Raw genomic sequence first — 20,653 nt, 5'->3', positions numbered from 1 at the left:
ATGGGAAGGGAAGGACTGCCCTACTCTTTCACTGTGCCATACGCAAGATAATTTGTTAATGTAGTATCTAGATGTGCATGCTCCATAGACAAGAAGCAGGACCTCATTCAACAAGGCAGTGGAGCACTGCTGGGTGATGTAAAAGAGGTCTGCAAAAGCTCAAGAGGACATGGACTTGGGAAAGGCGGGAAAGCTAATAAAGAAAAAAAAAAAAGCAGAGCTTGCCCTATAGGCCTTTTAATACCCTCTGGGGAACAACCCTTAGCTGTAAATTGAGCATGAGAATAAGGCAGAACACTCTTTGAGAAGGACATTCAGCACCAGACTGAGGTAAATGAAGACTTATAAATTAGGGCACTGGTTGTTACAGTGACCAGGAAGCAAGTGACTGCTGTCCACATCAATACATCGTGTGCCCAGTACCTGGCACCACTGGCTTTAAGATGAGGAATTTCATCCTTCCTGGAAAGTACCTTGTATGAGCTAGAGGAAGGAACCAAGCACCAACGAACCAGCATCCAGCAGGACAAACACCACACATTACAGGTTTGCAATGGGAGAATATCCAACTGATCTCCCTTCTCTTCTTACGCACAGCGCACTTCACAGAAGACCTGATAAGAAGAATTTAATCTGAGTTGTCCCTCACACTTCCCCCATAGCTTAGGAGGTTCACACACACATAGACACCTGCAGACCTACCGATGTCCATCAGCTCCAGCACAGCTGTGCTGGCACAAGTGCCTATGGTGGACACAACCATACTGGTAAAACTGCACTTATGCTGGAAGAACTTGTTTCACTGGTGGGACAGTGGTGATTGTTATTGAGCCAGTACTTTGCTACGTGACCACATTTACCCTTGGACCACTCTGCCAGTATGCTCTGCCTGCTATTCTTGTCTGTGTAAAGCACTGATACAGCTTCAAAAAGATTTCTCTTCCTTTCTTTGGCCTGTACTCCCACACTTTCAGGAAGCTGTTTGAGCCTCCCAACCTCTCATTTTCTAATGTGCTATTCCTGTACACACACACACACAGTCCAAGCAACTCTGCTTCAAACCACAGGCAGCCAAAAATCCACCACAACCTCAGGACTGCGGGAGTCAGAAAGGGCACCTGAAAACACGCAGCACCGCTACTTAAGATGCAAGTGTTCAAGGTGCCCCATCTCCGAGAAGAGTAGTGCACAGTGCATTTATACTCACCGCAAAACGGCTAGCGAAATTCCTTGGGGGTCCCTGAGGCAATGAAAACTCTTCCAGGAATTTATCCCCCTGCCCTTTCTCAAGGCATTTAAGCACCAACAGCTCTTCACAGGGATACCCCACAGGCCAGGGAAGATGCTCAAAAGGGACTCCCTCCCCCAACACTTCAACCACCCTCATGTAGAGCGCCTGAGAGAAGCTTAAATCAACACCCAGCTTCCTACAGAAACCTCGGCTCACCAGTGAAACATGCAGGAACAGTCTCTCGGGGTAAGGGGAGAGGAAAGAAATGACCTATGTAGATTTGAAGATTATTATTTACAGGGCTGAAAATATCCTCCCACACACATACACACACCTTTCCTTGTCTGCTGTACTGGTCCCTAGTAAAAAATTGTGCAATAAAATTGCTGGAGCTGATCTAATTCAGAGGTGAATCCAATAAAAATGACTCCGAAACATAAGCAAGTCCAGCAGGGGCAGCTCCAAAATCATCTGCCCAGATGCTCAGATAACCCTAAGACAGATGTGGACTCTGTAGGAACAGCTGCTGCAGCTGGGAAAGTGCCTGTTTCCCAAACAGGTTGGCCAAAATTGACCACCTCCACCTAGAAAAGAAAGTAGAAGGGAGTTATACTGGGAGCATAGGGCTGACTGGCAGGTCAGAGCCACTGTCCCATAACAGAGCGAAGAGAGCTTCTACTACCAGTACGGCAGGAGCACTCATAGGAGGTATTTAAGGGGAGCAGGTAGAGCTAGGTGCGGCCATTCAGCAGGCTTAATGTGGAAGCTGAGGTTCTAACCAAGAATTTCCATTCTTACATAATTTGTTTCCCTAAAAAAGGAAAAAAATCTCACTTTCCAATATCTAGGAGTTCTCTTTGATAATTATAATGTTCCCAAAGCTAATGGCTATCTATTTATAGCAAACTGTTTTATTGAGAACTTCTTTTTATTTTTAAATTAAAAAGAAGAAAAAATAGATTCAGCATTAGACCTCTTTGTTTCTTAGCATCTAGTAGTAGCTGAACGGGTCTGAAATACTACTAGTCTGCTCTGGCAGCTAGGTACCTGTGAGTGGTGCAAAATATTTGCAAGGGATGGGAGAAAAGAGGGAACACATATGTCTGAAATGTGACCAGAGATAAAAAAAACACTAAAGATGAGCACTGTAAGCAAATGGGAAAGGGATATAATAACAAATAGAGACTTTTTTCCAATCACAGCACACAAGGAACTGATGATAAAATAATAGCCAGACAAACAGAAGACAGGTGGACGGCAGCCGCCCAAACTAATGAAGCAGGTTCTGCCCCAGTGTCAGATGTCGTCTGAGACCCCTCCTGGGTGTTTTACATTTTGCAGAGAAAAGGGGGGAAAAAAAAACAAAAAAACTTCCCCAGTATTTCAGCCTAATTAGTTTTCCAAGTTGTAGGAGATGCAGAGGCTCGGGAGGAAAAGATGCCTCTGCCTAATGCACTCAAACAGGGCAGTGGAGAGCAGCCTTGTGTCCCTACCTCCCTTCCCTTCCATCAGCAGCACGCGCACATCAAAGAGGGTGACTCATCCTGGCAAGGTCTGCCATCCGGTACAGTCTGCTGGGCCCCAAGTTGCAAAGTCTCTAGCAAGGCCTGGGGAGGAGGCAGGTGGTCAGACAACAGGTCACCTCCTTCTGCCACAGAGGAGCAGCAGCATCAGGCTGAGCGCCTGCTGCCTGCTGCATCCCTCCCCAACCAGCCTGCCCATTGGACAGAGGTATCAAGCTGGCCAAAGAGTTACAGCACCTGCATAGCTTCAGGTGGTCACTTGTGCCACTTGAGACTGGACATGAAATATAGACAGCTAGCAGTGTGGGTGGGTCACCAACAGAAAACCCAGAGGGTTGTCATCTGCCTGCCAGGAAGGTGTCACAGGTATGATGTGAAGCACTGGTTAGGAAAGAGAGGCAACAGACTCCTCTCATGACTTCTCATGGGACCCTCTGGCCTTAAAAAAGTCTACTTAATACCACCACTTCCTATTGTTGTTGCCACTGGTACCATCATCAGCAGAGCTCATCAGAACTTATTATTAGAAAGTGTGGTTCTGTCTGTTTTCTGAGAGAAAGGTGTTTCAGTCAACTTCCTCATGTCATGTCAGGAAAAACTAATGAAAAACTAATTCTGAAATGCTGAATCCTTCTGTTTTACATGACATTGCCTCAGGAAACAGGCAAACAGACTTTGCTCTTAACAAATCCTTAGAAATCTGACTTTTTTTTAAATCACTGACATCTCATTTCATGCTTGAACTTTTGGAAAATAAATTAATTTAAAAGCAGTGATGTTACACCTGTGTGACAAAAAAATCTGTCCCTTGGCTAGCTTTTGTTATGGTCACTACCACTAACCAATAATGAGTTTTCCTTTCTCACTTATCTCTTGCTTAACTATCCCCCTATTAGGCTTCCACCAAAGCCCCTTGAAGTCAATGGAGCACAGAGATCAGTGCCAATAAAACATTGTTGTCTGATAATCTCTGGCAGATGCTTGCGTCTTGAAGAGTGGCTTCTCTCTTCCTTTAACTGCAAAAGTTTCTGCAATTTTTCAAGTAACTTCAGAGGAGGAAGGAGAATTGTTCAAGTCTTCAGCACAATGATCATCTAAGCTGCTATTAACTGGAAGGAACTGCCTCACCAAAATCTACCCAGATCTCCAATCTTGGGGTTACACTAAACTGATAGCTCAGCAGTTTTGCATGTGCAGATGAGTTGAATTTAATTTTCATTAAATTTTCATCAGATTCATTTTCATCAGATTTAATTTTCATTAAATTTTAAGTTTGTTATCCTAGCTGCAACTCAGGGCCACTTTAATGCATGAACCAAGACAATGGTGTCTTTGAGAGTCTTTAGATAGAGACCAAAACAAAAGTTTAAAAAAAAAAAAAGTGTGAACTGCTCAAAATCGTATCCAAGCATTGTTAAACACTGAGTCCTGTTGACAATAATCCTGCAATATTAATCATCCGAGTAAGGAGTTGGGGCAAAATATTGTTAATTATTTGTATTATAGGCACACAAACAGTTTCTACCCAAGATCAGATTCCATTTTGCTAGACACTGCATTTTATGGAGGGGCAATCACAGAGTAAATGACTTTAAGGTCACAGAGAATGCAGTGCCAAAGCTGGGACTGAACTAAAGCTTTCCATCTCTCTCTGCAGTACCTTTACCCCAAGCCTATCCTTCCTGTCTAATATAATTAGAATTTGTGCCAGGCTGGTATATTTTTATAACTGTGTTGCAAGGCCAGCAGAGAAGGTGTAAGAAAAATAAAACGAGCTATGAACTGGCCTAGTTCTCTACAGCAAGGATGGCACAAACACCTTTCTCTCCAAGAGATATCCAAAGGGATATACTGAGTTCCCAGGAAAGCTGTGGCGAGCATGGTTCACAAGGAGCTAATATTTATGGCCTAAACATATCATTTCCATGTTTGCGTGTTTCAGGGACACAACTTTAATAGATAATTGAAACTCTGAAATGACCTCTAGATCAGGCATGTGAGACGAACTTCCTGACTTTGGTCAGGACCCAAAGAGGCTTCACGCTCTGATGCATGGTTAAGCAGGTCCAGACGGTCTGCCAGCACCAGCAGTACAGAATAGCATAAATTTGCAATCATAAAGCGGGGCATTTGGTATTCAGTGTTCTCAGGCTCTCTCAGAAGACTCAAAATGTGCAAGCACTTCTTCCTATTAAAGCAGTATGCTCCTACAGTTAAACTTAAACCAGCACAGTCAAGGTGTGTTGGAAACGGAAAGCAAATCGGAGCACAGTAGGAAGCCTGCAGATCACAGCAGTGGGGCTTCATGCTGATACCAGCGGGCTTATTTGTCCCTCCGGGCAATCCTTCGACCTGTACCCTGCACACTACAGGAGCAACCCATGCTGAGCAGTTTGGTGTCTACTGGCATAAGAAAAGGAGAGACGGTTTCTTTGCAAACCAAGAGCCACGTTTTAACACCTGAAAGCCAACAGTGACCACTTTTTCCGCAGCGATTCTATCTAGCCTAAAGCAATAGTCCTTGTAAAGAAAGTGGGCAGGAACCCTTAAAAGCTTTGGTTCTGATTTCAGGTAACACAGATCTGGCCAAAACCTTACTCTGAGTTTCATCAGCGCTCTAATCCCACATCAATTGGCACCGCCACTGAAGAAAGGGCCCTGCCCTCCTCCTGTTCCCAGCCATCCATCCCCACCTCCACACCATTCCCTGCCTTCTTTTAGCACAAGCCATCCACTTTAATCTAGCTCTGTTCCACTACCCAGTCCCTGCCCGCCCAGACATCTGTGTCAGCGCAAGGGAGAGCAAAGGGGAAGGGTGGGACAAGATCTTTCAAGGCGCTACCACATTACGTTCATTTAAAGTTCTCAGCAAACTACTTTCTTCAGCATAACAACAACGGCACACTTCCGTAGTGCCCTTAAAGAATGCTAAAAAACCTGCTAAGAAGTAACCAGCTTCATGTCAGCCCAACTAAGCTGGACATGGGCAAACAGTCAAACACAGAGACATTCCCCGAGACCGGCAGAGACAGTATGACAGTATGGTACAGCCACATCGTAAAAGATTTCAGAAGCTAGCAGGCACAATCAAGGATGGACACCCAGCCATGAGAGAAACAGATGGCTCGGCACAAAGGATTTGCGCCTGGAAAAACACTTGGCTTTCAGGGCTTCTTAACCAGCCCCAAGCTAGCATAATTAACAATGGACAGCAGTGGGACTCCAGAGCAAGGAATGGAGGGAAGGAAGCTAATGACCTGGCCACGCAAGCGGCCGGCTACTTCTGCATATTGGGATCTGTGCATTGCCTTTCCCTTTTAGACAGATGTTATGCAAGCCAGCAGCAATGGAAAATCAAAAAGTCAAACATTATCCTTTCATCTGACACGCTGTTAAGGAATCAAAGTTAAAGCACTTTCCATTAATAGTCTACCATTTTACCATTTATTTTGTTTACCATTGTATTGCCATATAGATTATCAGACTGCAAGCTTTTTTCCATTGGAAGGACAAAATCAGAGAGAATATCACTGCTTTCTAAAACCAGGCATATCATTTAGCTCCCATTTCAAGTGACATGGAGAACAAAAGGTCTATGCAATCTGCCAGGGTTTTGTTTTCCCAGTAGTCTGGTCACCACCACCTTTAAGCGCTGTGGTTACAAACGTATGAAAGGAGAGGTAAAACTTGAGGTACAAACCTGGAGCAAAACACAGCATGAAGACTGTGCGTGAATGAACAGGCTATGAATTCGGAAATGTGAGAAAGGAGCAGGCTGAGCCCTGAAGAATGCAGGCATTAGAAAACTTAGCCCTGTTTCACCCAGCCTAAAAACAGGGCTGCCTACAAGAGTTCACAGTTAAACTGTTCATTTGTCCCCAGCTGGCACTTCAGCACCCAGTTCAGTGGCTCCATGAAGTTACTGACACCCAAAGCCTAAGTCTGGGGTAGAAATCCAATAGTTAAACAGTTGAGTGCAAATAACTAAGGTAACAGGAAGTCAGAAATTAAAGATGACCTACAATATTTGACAAACAATATATTCCTCAGTCACAGAATCACATACTACTGTACTACTGATCATACACATATGATCAGGAAAGTGTATGTCCAGACTCTGCATGTGGTATGGTGCATGGACAGCCTTTAAGTAATTCATTTCAGTACAGAACGATAAAATTCTCTTCCTCCTGTTTAACATTGGGAAAAGACAATTCCTTCAGCTACCAGGGTCTTTCAGGAATTTTTGCTTTTGTTTTACCATGCTGGTAGTGGATATAAAGTCTGTAGACATTCAAGTCCTATAGCCAGGACTTGGGAACAGCCAAAGAAGAGCCTGTCCCCAGAGACAGTGCCCGAGCCAGCAGGCGGACAAGGACTTCAGGAGCCACATAATGGTGAACAGGTTGTTCAGCACAGGCATTGTAACTAAGTTCAGGCTCTGCCCCAGTTAAGAAGGACAAATATGTACCAAATGAGAGTAAGTTGCTATGTTATCGGACTGCTTTAGTACACCACTTTAGCCACAGGGATTGGCAAAGGGCACAGGCAAATATTTGTAGGACAAGCATGGTTCAAGAAATCATTCACCTGCACTAAAGAAAAACATTTTGTATATACGGGGTTCCATGAGAAGGTCCTGTACACGGGCTTACTCATTTTTTAATCATTACGTGCAGAAAACTGAAATCCAGGCACTCAGTAAACAACACTTCCTCCTCAATTTTCTCAGCTCCTAGGAGCTTGAAAAGAAGTCAGGGATTGATTGAAAGGCAAAGAGACTGAACTATCAAATTAAGATAGTCACTCCAAAGCAGATTTGAGGTATGTTGATGGAATAAATATGGAAACGCTGGAATGGTCCCTGTATTGTATAATACCTGCTCATCAGTCGGGTGGTTGAGTGTTCATGCCATCCACACAAACACATCTTAATCCTGCATGGCATGGTGTTCACTCAGCTCTTATCAACTAGCAGAAGAGGTGTGGCTGAAAGAACACGTAGGATTGGAATTATTTAAGAATCTAATGCATTTTTTGCCCTCTGTCAGCTAAATCTTGGGAAAAACTTAGAGAAATAAAATAGGTCAAAGCACTTAGTGCCAATAAATGGCGTCACAGCCAAAAAAGGAGAGTCAAGGACAGGAAAATCCCTAAGTATTTTCTGGAACGAAGTTCACTGAGAAGTCCTTCATAGTCTGAAGAACATTTGTCTCATGAATTTCAAATGGTCAGGGTGTCACTGCTAAGGAACATCACAACCAAGAGCAAGAAACAGAGCAGATGGTTCGATTCACACTAGTGGTCTTCTCAACTACTATTCTTCCACTTATCAAAGTTATAGGGAGACCAGCACTACAATAAGAAAGCCCAAAATGAGAAAAAAAGAGTAGATCGAGTCAGAGTAAAGGTCTGTCTAAGCTAGTATCACATCTCCAGTAATGGCCAGTAAGAAATGCTCTGGGGAAAAAAGCATAAGAAATAAAATAAACTCTATCTTGCACCCTCTCCCAGCAATCTACAGGTTAGGGACTTTCTGAGCCAAGGACTGTATCTGTATCTTTGCAATTAATGGTCCTGAATAGATCCATCTAATATAAATTGTTTTTTGAAACCAATTACCTGTCTGGCCCTATATTATATGTTTGGCAATAAGTTCTGTAACGTCACTGTATGCTGTGTGAAAACACATTTCCTTCCCTTTAAAACTGCTGCTGGATGTTTTCATTTAATGCCCCTTGTTCCCATGTGACAAGAAATAACCGTTCCTATGTTCATCTGCTCTCTGCCTCTTGCAATTTTATAAATCAAATTTTTATAATTTCCACAGGAGTCCGCAATAGGCCCAACAGTTTATAGTTGCTGTTAAAGCAGACTCCTCTCTCTCACTTTTTAATTCGTTCACTCCTAATCCCAGCCTACTTCCCTGGCTCCTGTTCTCCTGCCTCCATTAAACTCCAAAAATTTGCTATAATTTCACATTTACTGATAGCTTAGGGTAGGTGAAAAGAAGTATGGATACCAGATCTCTGATTCAAATGGCGATCTATCTATATAGGAGTGAAAGCTAGGCTACGTCAAAGTTTGCATCTCGCAGCAGTGCTGAATGTTTTTGACTTTCTGTGGCTCTGAAGGTAGATGGGCTCAGAGCAACACACTCTGGGGGCTCTGATGGAAATCAAGCCTGAAGCCCCATCCCTGAACTGCAGGATTGATCACCCAGATTCTTTTATCACCAGAATATGTTGAGAAAAACCTGCAGGTGACCAATTTGTTGAAGCTTTCAAAACTAAGACAAAAACTTTTCTCATAAAGCCCACAGCGACCCATTTGTCGAAACAAAAGTGTTTCTCTTTTTCAAGCACATGTAATTATCGTATTTCCAGGAGCATGGGTACCAACTAAACCTTTCATTTTTAGCAGCAAGTAATTTGAGTAGGTAGGAAAAATTTTGCTGACCTGTCAAAACTGTTAGGGCTGCCTCTATTCTATTTGTCAGGTATCACATGGAAAGCAACCAAAACAGAGCTTCCTCCACCTCCAAAAACTATTATCCTAACCACCTCTCTTCCAGATATTCCCTCAGTTCATTTATTTTAAAAAATACAAGCCTTCTCTTCCATGAATACTTACATTCACATTATATCACCATCATTTCAGCTAGTCCAGTTATCACTCTCAGCCTCCTCGGGAGAAGCAATAGGACTGCGAGGTCCTCAATACTCGATACTCACCCCAGCAAGCAGGATGAGAGAGCACCTCAGAGCTGCCCACAGCGACGGGACAGGCCAGCCTAAGCAAGGTCTAACCTGCTTAGGTGTAAGTTCTTCTTTAACTTCACATGAAATTTTAAATAGGTATGTTTTTAAAAAAGAGTATATTGAGACACGGTCATAACTATAACAGAGGAAAAATATCTTAACAGATAAATCCCAAGCACAAAAATTCACACTAAAGCATGAAAGAAAGTCATACCATTGGAAATAGTGGGAACCACTGTTACACACCTAGAATCTAAGCCTGCCAAAGAACCAAGCCAGCTTTTGGCAACAGGTACAGAGAGAATATTTTCTTCTTTCAATTTAGTCAATTAGCTCATTACATTGATTCGTTTACTCAAAGTTGGAAAAAGCTTTAGAGCTGCAGAAACAGGAAGCTTATTTTCTTCTTCCAATCAACAAATAAAAAGGAGGGGTGAGAGAGCAAAACCTACTGGTTCTAAGATCAGCATGACCACAAGAAAAAAAAAAAATTGCTTGAGGAAAAAGCTTGTTATTTATCAATTAAATAATATTACCTCAAAATGTACCACATGCTTCCGTTTCACGTACATTTATCAAAATATGCTTTTTATTTTAAAAACTATTTTAAATGTTTAGAGGTTTGGGGAGGGGGGGTTGCATTTTTGATTACATTTCCATACAAAGCCAAGTGCAGTTGATCGCAAATAACAAGTAAAAAATGAATCATCTAGCAAAAAAATTGTGTCATTCATTATTTTCCAAAATCAAAACATTAAATAAAAACCTAACCAGATCTATATGAGGCCATCTAATTATTAAATAGATGCTTATGGACATTGTATAGATTAGCAGAGAGGAGAATTAAATTTAGCACAAAGGCCATATTTAGCTGCATATCAATATGTTTTCATGGCTATCCACTAATGCAGATCAGTCTCTCTTTAGGAAAAAATAACTAAAAAGTACACATGCAAAACAATATTGAAGTTGTAAATCTATTCTTCTGTTTACTGGTTTAAAATACACAATCAAAGCCCGATGTAAGGTCTGTACAACATCTAAAGCATTTCTTAGCGAACGAGACAGTCCAGTGACCACTTGCAAGATTTGGCCAGGTAGCGAAAGTAGCAACTCTTACACTGTCCCAGTTGGGACACCATTTGTCATGCACATGAAAAAGAGTGACTGCTTCAGGAACACGTTTCAAACTGGTAATTATGGGAACTTGGAGACCTTTGGAAAAGCACAGTTCAGCCCACACTTGGCTCCTAGAAGCAAACAATGTCTCTTCCTCAAAACCAGAAAACTTCCCTTTTTTCAAATACAGATCTGTAATTCCCCTTCCATGTATTCCATAAAGGTTTTCCCTTCTTTCAACTGAATCTGAAGAACTAAAGCAACACAGCCAATCCCCTGCTAGTCCGAGCAATCCAGACTTCACAAATCCCTCCCAGAGTCAGAAAGACACAAATTCTTCCTCAGATCTTCTCCCACATACAAGTAACTAGTGTTCTTGAAGGCAAGACTGCTGGGGGCTGAGATGGAGACTTAGGAAACAATTCTGAGGAAAACAACAATCATGACAGACCAGCTTTCCAGAGTGCAAAATTTTACGTTAGAACATCTGAATGCCAATACATCTTCAGAGCAATGACCTCTCTTGCCCAGCATCTCGTCTCCAACTGACAAGAAGTCTCCATCTCAGGAAAGGCAGAACAGACAGGAAAAACAATCTTTCCCTGGTGTAATTTTAGCTTTCTCCAAGCAAGCTCTCACGCTTAATATTTTCCACATATTCTTCTACCCTCTTTTTAATCCATTTACACTTAGCCTTCACAGAGTTCTGCAGCAGCGAGTTCCATAATTTAACAACAAAGATGAGGAAGTACTTGTTTGAAACTTAGATGAAGAAGTACTTGCTTGAAACTTGCTGGCTGGTAATTTCATTGCTTGCCTTAGTTCTGTACTATCAGAAATAATTGGTCCCCATACACCACTACTGTGTGATTTTATAGATCTCTGTCAAACTCCCTCAGCAGTCTCCTTTCCAAGCCAAAGAATCCTAGGCAACATCGCTTCTCTTCCTATGGAGGTCTTCCCATGCTCTTGGCCAACTTCACATCTCCTTTCTGCTTCTCTTCTGGTGCCACAATATGCCTTTTGAATAATCAGATATAGATGCTACATTCAGAAGCAGTGTGTGCAGCATGGATTCGCACTGCAACACAGGGATAATCTCTATTTTACCCTCTGCTCCTTTCCTACTACAGTTTTATTTGCTTATTTGACCACCACTGAAAGCTGAGCTTAGTTTCTTCCTCTTTTCTTCATCCACAAAATCATTTCTAAAATATGATCCCAGTTGCAAGACCAGTTCTAGGAGGTCCAGCAGCAGTTAAACAAGACTGAACAGCTCAAGAAGACTTCACTATTTCCGCTAAGTGGAAGGGCCATGGAAGAGTCCTACTCTCAAAAATTTCCAAGAGAGAGAAAAGAAAAGAAGAAAAAAAAAAAAAAGCTTAAATACTTCACCTTCTGCCCGCTTCTGCCCAGCTACTGCCCGTCAGCATGGTCCAGCCAGCTGCACTAATTGGCGGCATATACGCTATTAATTCACCTTCTTCTTACTTTGAGGTTTAAAAGAAGTTGTAATTTGTCCCAGCTGGGAGTTAATAGAAACCTGCCCATGGTCAGTCACAACTCCACTGACTCAGCTGGCTTGCAGTAACCTGCAAGGACGTGGTATTTCCATGTGCCTGAGCCCAGCGTTTGCACCGTAATGCATGATACACATCACAGGTCACATACCACAAAATATTTTGCAGCCCATACATAACCTTCCCCAGGAAGCAGCTCCCACAGTCTTCCCTGAATCTCCTTCCAGAGAACTCATTTGCTCAAGTCAGTTGATGGTGACACAACCATGCAGATTGCCAGCAGGGCACACCAGGGCACAGCTCTCCATGGGGCCACCAGAGATGCTGGGAACTGACTGACCGCTCTGTGCCAACACCTCTGGCTCTTTGCGTCCCATCACCAGTAACCTCAACCCCCATGCAGGTCCGAGGAGGTTTGGCTTTGCTTATACATTCAAGCACTCAGCAAGGATAAGCATTGACCATTCAAGAGGAAACATGTTGTAAAACAACCTTCTGCAGTCCTAATCCACCAGAACAAAAAAGCATCATTTCCCTCCCAGGGAGGGATCCCAGCACAGACCTCAGAGAAAATCCTAGAAAGCAGGAAGAAGCTCCCCAATATTGCTGCAATACTGGCTTTGCTCCATTTGACCTCCATCAGCAGAGTTTCACAGTGAGAGCCGCATCAATGATGGCAGCCTCTTTTACATTAAATCCTTTTTAGGAAAAAAGAAAAAGTAATGGGAAATGTGATTTACAGATACTGAAAGACAGAACGCCTCAGTGTGGCCCTACTAACTGGAAAAATCTGGTCTCTGAATTCTAGTGCTACTATCTCTGGCATGTTTATTACGCATGTCATAGATCTGGTGGAACTCCAAGCTCCTGGATTTCCACAGAATTCCACACAATTTAGAGAAACATTCGGAGTTGCTGTTAATAGATGTTTTGGAGTATCTCATTAAAGCTATAATGGAAAAATCACTTCAGCCATACTATGTTGAAATACAAACCATATAAAGAATCTCATTCTCATTCTATCAGTTTTAAAGAGACCCCTTACAGAATGTCAGTTGGTTTCCTCCAGGTTAAACTTTGAAAAAACTTCAACAGGGATAATTTCCATGCTTGATCAGACTCTACCTGAGCTAGCTGGCTTAAAAAACAAACAAACAGACAAAGCCCACCCACAATTCCTATTTATAACAGCATTTTATTTTATTTAAACATTCAAACTCTGGATCTCTGGATTTAATACTAGCCAGCTGTTTAACATATAAAGCCTGGTTGTTGCATTCAAGTATTTTTGTGGGGTTGTACTAACATATGACTCCCATAGGCACACCCAATGCCACTTTTGACATTACACGTGTCTTTAAAACAATTTACAATGCTATTTATTTCCCTCTGCAAACATTCCGTAGAACACCAACATAAATGCCACTGTGAGAATCGCTCTCTCTCTCTTACCTGTTTTTCTCCAGACTGTCTTCGCCATGGTAGTATTTGCAAAATATACAAGGACAACACTGAAGTAAAGATGTGGCTTAACAAGGAATAACCTTTAGAAAATCATTTAGATGAAGAATCATTTATGGCTTCGCTTAATTGTTATACCCTGTTCACTTTGGAGCTCAGCACCATTACAGTAGAGAAGCAATAACATCTATCAGTGAAAAGGCTAACTCCATCCTAAAGCCTTTATTTACCGCTGTTCAAAGCACTCCATAAACAAATTCTACTTCAGCCAAAGTTTTCTGCATTTATTTTCCAGACAGCGGTGGCCTTGCTAAAAAAATTCAAAATAATCTAGTCAACCATACTGAGGTCCCTATGCTATCAAAGAAGAAGAAAAGAGAATAGCTATCCTCTGTGCTCCAGTAAAACACTGCCTAAAGACAACTCATCAACACTAGAACCAATATTGTCTAAATGTGGTTTGGTTTGTAGACCTAAAAAATAATCCACGATAGTAGGAACAGATTGCCACAACCCTGCTGGTAAAAGCACGGGCAATTTTGGTGGCCTGTTTGGTCTCTTTGCTCAGGCCAAACCTGAGTATGTAGCTGGGCTCCATTTGGTTTGGCTGGCCTGCTGAAGCATGGTTTTCAATGCCGAGGAGGCTGGGAATTACAATTTAAATTGGCAAGCGTACTTCCCATCTGATAAACTTCATAACCACATGCAGAAGTGTGGTCCTATGAGAGCTGCCCTATAGCACCTGGCCTCTTCAAGACCACGTAGAGGACATGGGCTGCCCCAGGAGGGCTCCTTCCCTCACGGGGACGGGCTGTGGTCAAAAAATTTGTGTTGTAACAAGGCTGGCAGCCTACCACCGTCTTTCCAAGTGGGTCCTCCCTTATCAGATGATGAACACGTATCTGATCTACCAGAGAGGCATGCCCTCCTTCCCCCAGGAAAAAATAACACCTGGGAAAGACGGTGGCCTTGCGAAGGCTGCCGGGATTGCTCTGGCCGTCAGATCCTGCCATTGGCTCCCGTCCTGCCCAGGAGCAGGGTTGCGGCAGGACAACTATGCCCATACCATAGGCCCAGCTCTCCCAAAGCAGCACTCAACACAGCCCGCTTGCACAGAAACACCACCCTGCCCGCACAGGGCAGATCCAGCCATATGGACATGGAAAAGCTAGAACATTTGCTCTTTCCGAGTGCTCAGCAGAGGTAAGTGGCCTCTGTCAAGAAAAGCCAACAGCCAAAGAACAATTCAAAAAAAATCCAAAACAACCATCACTCCCGAAATGTCATGGAAGGCATCAATATCACTCACCACCACCGATCTCTGTAACAAATGCTATTCATTTCCATGTTGCGTTACAAATATTAAGCCTCGCTGCTGCCCTACAGAGGTAGGCTCAATATTATTTTATGCCAGTTTTGCAGATAGGGAAAGCAACAGCCAAAGCAAATATTTTCAGAAGCACTTGCTCTGTTTTGAATTGCTTTGGGGATGCCCGGCTGAAGGCACTGAATCACAGATAATCCAAAACAAATGCATGCAAAAAATAGCCAATTTCAGATTGCAGGTCAGAACCAGACTGTTGATCAAAAATGTAGGTTGCCTTAGCTCTTCTTTCTCGCAGTAAGCAGATTATTAGAAAAGCCTTCCTTATAAGACTTCAGAATCCAGGCTGCCACTGGTAGGCACTGACGGACTTGGACAACTTTTCTCAAAGGCAAAAAACGTAGCTCTGCATAACCATACGAGATTTCATCTCCTGCTTATCAACATTTCTATCAGCAGAGCATTGCTCAGCTGCCTCCCTACAAAAGGCACTTTAAGATGCAAGGTGCAATATACATGTAAATTATCATTAAAGTACCTCTGTTTAATTGGGGCATTGCAGATTGGGGATGCTGTGTTAATGGGTTGCCTCCCAGGAAACTCGCTTAGCCCATAATGACACAGTGAATAGTAATGACCAGTGCTTAATTGGGACAGTGTTAGTAAAATTTTGCTTCAGAGGGATTAAATTTACCCGGTGCCAAGGAGTTAAGTGATTAATCAGGTGGTAAATAAGTATGTACGGCTAAACTCCGGTCTTCTCCGATTCAGTCCTACACCCACTGAACTTAATGGGAGTTTTGTCATTGACACCAACACAAGCAGGATCAGCCTCCTCCTAGTACACAAGTTTGCTAATAAACATTAAGGAACATGTTTTGCACAAACAAATGCTCAGCCGTGGTTAAGGGTAACAGCATTCTGGTTGCCTGACACCAAGTAGTCCCTCAGCCTGGGAAGTTGTAGGTATATCTCCTTACTAAAAAAAAGCGTGGGAGAGAATTCTTTGCAAAAACACCATGGCAATAACAAAGAGACACAAAGTGTTACTTAAAAATTAAATAAATCTGGGGAAGCAAGTTAGGATTGAAAGCTCAACTGTTAAGCTGAATCTTTGCCCTTGAGCTTACACAAGCGGTCTCTCTTTCTCTCTCTCTTTTTTTTTTTAATCATTACAAAGTACATTCTTGAATCTGAAATGAGCACCGCCGAGATGAGTCCTCAAGCAACGGGGATCTGTACTGACTCCTGCGGGGTCCCTGCAATCACGAGGGCCCCATACAGCTCACTGCAAGGAAATGCGCTCGTATCAACTAGCGTACAACTTAATAAAACCTATGCTGGAGTCGGTTGTGAAACCCGACTCGCAGGAAGGCTCCATGCGCTCAGCACTCACTGCCCACAGAAAGCACCCTCGTCTCAAGCATCGGCCAGACGTACAAGGGACATCGGGCTAGGAGAAGCCCTGGTCTGAGAGGTCTGAAGCTGCCCTCACATCCCCGGTCCCCACTGCCCCACAACTGCATGCTTGTGCCAACACAATCATCCATGTGGTTGCACGGTAAACCAGAGTAAGGTAACTGAAAGTGCCAGCTTTATAGAAAGGAAAAAAAAAAAACTAATTTTTTTAAAACCATGCTCTCTGAGGCCTTTTCATTTACCTGCTGAGCTTTGAGCCTTGATATGCTCAAGGTTTTCATCACTTCAGGAAAAAAAATGGGGAGATCCTCACAATCCCCAGGTGAGGCTTTAAACGAACATGAATCTTAATTAATGACAAAAATCAGCATCAGTGGCCAGATATCTCATTTCTAATCCTGGCTCCCTTTGAGCCTCTCTCACATAACCTTGGCCAAGATGCTTACACTCTCCCTGTGTCTCAGTTCTTCCACCTAGCAAGAAGAAGGGAGACCTCTACCTCTCTCGTAAGGGTCACTTACTAATACCTTATGGAGGGAAGGCCGAGATCTTGGCAGCTATTATGTTAATACAACAGTTAACTGCTGCGGCTCAGTATCAGAGAGGCAGGTTTACTACAGAAGCCGACATCCCAACAGCTGGGATGAAAAAAGACATCCAAATATGACAACCGCACCAAGCATCCAGCTCAAACCACTTAGAAGTCAAAACCCTCAGGCCATCTCAGGCTTGAGCCTACCACAAGCTTCAAGCCTATCAGTTCATACAAAGAAAATGTTTATGTCCTAAATGGCAGTGAACACCGAGGGTCCAACCTTCATGCAAATCTCTGCCCCCCTCCCCCCCCCCGAGACCTTAATTTCTGAATCTCAGCAACGCCTTCTCTCTGCAGCTTTAAACTTTTAATTGGAGTTACCGGGTCAGCTTACCATCATCCCAGCAAGCACGCACCCAAGCGTTTGCAATATCAGGATCTCAGCATTACACTCCTCTCTCCGAGAAGGAGTTCATACAAGTAAGTACACATACACATACTTGCTGCAAAGCAAACACATATCAATATACACGCATATCAATACACATGCATACTGATAAGAACTCAACATACACCGAGAGGCTACCGCAAGTTTATATTGATTTGAAGTAGTTAAATACATACTGAAACTTCTCAAAGTCTTCCTAACCCAGAGTGCTCCTCTGGTAAGGTGAGGTAGGGGGACCGCACACTGAACATCTCGGGCGTACACGAAGCACCAGTCTTCACTCCCTTCACAGCAGCTTCCCATGGCTCATCACACCAGTTGCTGTGCTATTTACCACATGCAGCCTTGCCCCGCGGCCGGGGAAGGAAAAAAACAAACAAAAACAAAACACATCCACTAGCACCACTGCTTCCAGTTCACAAGCTCCTAAGGAAACTCCCCAGCATTCACACCACACAACCCTTGGCTGCTTTTTAGCACAACGAAGCAGTAGGGCAACGAGCTTGCTCCTCTGCACCCACCTTGTGCCTTGCCCCATCAGCTGGGCTGGCATCTGCAAGAAATCACGGAATGTACTTGTGTATCACACCAGCATTTAAACAACTGCTCCTAAATCCATTGGCTGATTACAACTAACTTTTCACCTGTCTGGAGGCAACGAGCATCCAGAAAACAATGGCAGTCAGAAACAAGCTGATGAGAGAGTTACCCAGAACGGTTTGACTGATGAAGAGATGTCATCACCTGAGATTCACATTTCTGTCCAAAAACATGTGCTTTCTGTATTTGAAACTATTAGAATTATCATCAATTATCATGATCAAAAAATGTCTTTCCCCCTTTTTTTCCTCTCCCTCCCACCACCTTTTTTTTTTCCATTCTGATTACTCTGCTTTTTGCCAGTACTTTGGACACCGTCTTAAGCATCTCACCTGGACGGTAGTTTCTGTCTTCATACAAAGATAGACGCAAGCATGAGCATGTAGACAAACCACACATTAAAAAAATATGTAAAAATAAAAATAAATTCAGGCCAGGATGTTTAGAATTAGTCACTGTTAAAATGTCAGTTTCACAATATCCTTCTAAACGCAATGAATAATTGGCATATTTTCATTTCTAAGCTCAAACGGGAGGAAGGACGCAAGAAAACTTCTGTGCGTCTGACTCCTGACAATATGCCTCTAACGTGCCTTGGTGAGGACCAGTTTTACCGTCAGTGAAATCAGCAACAGTTTTGTTGCCGACTTCAGTAAGAGCGAAAGTAAGCCCCACATTTTCAAAAAGACCCATTTCTAAAACAAGGAAACACAACACACAATGACACTACTTTCTGGGGACGCTCATGGGGACAAGAGAACACGTTCTACATTTCTGTAGCATTTACTAGGAAAAAAACAGTAGCTACATTACTAGGAAAAAAGCAGTAGTTATATTTCAGTTTGCATATGTAGGGATTTGCTTAGTTAATCGTACAGATTTTGCCTACATTAGCATTATGCCATACTGCAACACGCAAACAATACCGCATTATCCAATTTGTCCATCCGTGTTATGAAAAGTCACACTCTATTCTCTAAGTCACGAGACTCCACAGGACACAGGCCCAAATGCATTTAACTCAGCGAAAGAAAATAAACCCAGAAGTTTCAAACTGTGGTAACACTGCACAGAATGCAAGGCTCTCACCATAAACATACAAATACGGAGGACAAACAAATAAAAAAGCTTCAATTTTTTAAGCTGGATAAGTAAGCTTTTATTCCAGGCTCTTCCCTTTCTTAGAAGGGTTTAGAAGTCACCTTTTCCTGCTAGACATGGAGAGACAACTGCCAAAGTGTATCTTATCTGGACAGGATTAGCTGCGAGCAGAAGGGAGATTCCAGGTTGGCAGCAAGGCAAAGAGATTCCTAAAGAAAGTCAATAACCGAAGCGTAAACCGAGGGGCGAGGGAAGGAAGCGAGGAAAGCACTATTCCTAGCCGGCTGCTAGATAGGAAGGATCTGGACAAAAAAGAAAACTCAGTTTTGTTCCCATTGTCTCAACTTTATGCTGCCTCCACTTAAAAAACGACAAAACTTCAGAAGGGAACCCCTTCGCGTAGGCCAGGTCACAACGAAACGCAACCCTGGCCCCACGGGGAGCGCAGCCTTCTCGCCACCTAGCACTGCCCTACCTGCGACGCAAGCAAATGCAGGGACTAAAAATAATAGTCACAATAATAATAATAATAACAACAATAATAAAACCAGCTCAACAGCCCACTGTTTCTGGAAATGCCGACGACTACATCTCTTTCACGGCAGGAAACTTTCTACCAACTTCATAGCAGGGGAAACACACACACACACGCACAAATCTCAGTGCCGCCGCCGCGCCGCAGAAGGCGAGGCACTAAGATATTAATTTAAAACATCCAACGCGCTGTTATCTCTCGCCATGAAAACCCATGCCTCGAAACCCGAGCCGCTGCTACAGTTGCTTCCCCCTCCCCGCACGCACCGTATTGACAAATAACAGGCAGCCCCTCTCCTCTGCCGGCCACCGGCCCCTTTGTGCGGGGCAGATCCGGAGAGTTTCACACGCAGGTTTTAATTGTGAAGGGGGGGAGGGGGGGAAAAAAAACAACACTCTCAGTGACCATCTTTCACCTTTAAAAAAAAAAAAAAAAGCAACGCCCCCGTGACATTTGCGAGAGGGCAAAACACCACGTCTGGCGCAGGAAACCCGCCGGCCGGCCGGCCCCGGCGCCCAGATGTTGCGGGGGGCGGCGGAGCCTTCCCGCGGCCGCTGCTCCCCCCGCTCCGCGCTCCGCCCCGCGCCAACTTAGCGGGGAAGGAGGGGGCGCGCCCGGCCCCGCGCGTCCCCTCCGGCACCAACCCACGGGGATATGTGGGGGGAAAAAAGGGGGCATCGCGCCGAGGGAGACAGGGGTTGGGGCGGGGGGGAGGAGAGGGTTTTTTACCTTGATGCAACACTGAGCAGGAGCCTCAGACATGTCTCAGGAAGGAAAAATAAAAATAAGCAGGAGGAGAGAGCGCGCGGAAGGGGGGGGCGGAGGGCGACGAGGAAGTTCTGGGGGGTTTCGCCCCACTTTCGGCTGCCGGCGCAGAGCCCCGCCGCCGCCGGCCACCCTTCACCGGGAAGTTCCTGCCACCATGGCCCCGCCGGCCCGGCCCGGCCCGCAGCTGCCGGGGGGAAGCGCCCCGCCGGCAGAGTTTCCCCGCCGCCGCCGCCGCTCTTCGGGGGGGCGCTCGCTTCCCCCCACGCGTGTGCGCGCGTGTGTGTGTGTCCGTGTGTGTGTGTACGGGC

The 20,653-nt window shown here is 44.1% G+C and overlaps 1 protein-coding gene across 3 annotated transcripts in view; it reads right to left on the bottom strand.

Annotated features, from left to right (window-relative positions):
* Positions 1-20,646, bottom strand: part of ETV6 (ETS variant 6) — a 138,002-nt gene extending 117,356 nt beyond the window's left edge. For all 3 annotated transcript variants that reach the window (XM_026090923.1, XM_026090924.1, XM_026090926.1), the window contains exon 1: positions 20,307-20,646. In XM_026090923.1, the coding sequence (XP_025946708.1) occupies positions 20,307-20,339 (33 nt within the window). In that variant the 5' untranslated portion in view covers positions 20,340-20,646. The remainder of the gene's footprint in view (positions 1-20,306) is intronic.
* Positions 20,647-20,653: the final 7 nt, after the last annotated feature.

The sequence above is a fragment of the Apteryx rowi genome, unplaced genomic scaffold, assembly GCF_003343035.1.
Source record: "Apteryx rowi isolate R43461 unplaced genomic scaffold, aptRow1 scaffold_882, whole genome shotgun sequence".
In the NCBI taxonomy this organism is placed as follows: domain Eukaryota; kingdom Metazoa; phylum Chordata; class Aves; order Apterygiformes; family Apterygidae; genus Apteryx; species Apteryx rowi.
Note: the sequence above shows the minus strand (reverse complement) of the source record. Positions and strands in the feature narration are given on the sequence as shown.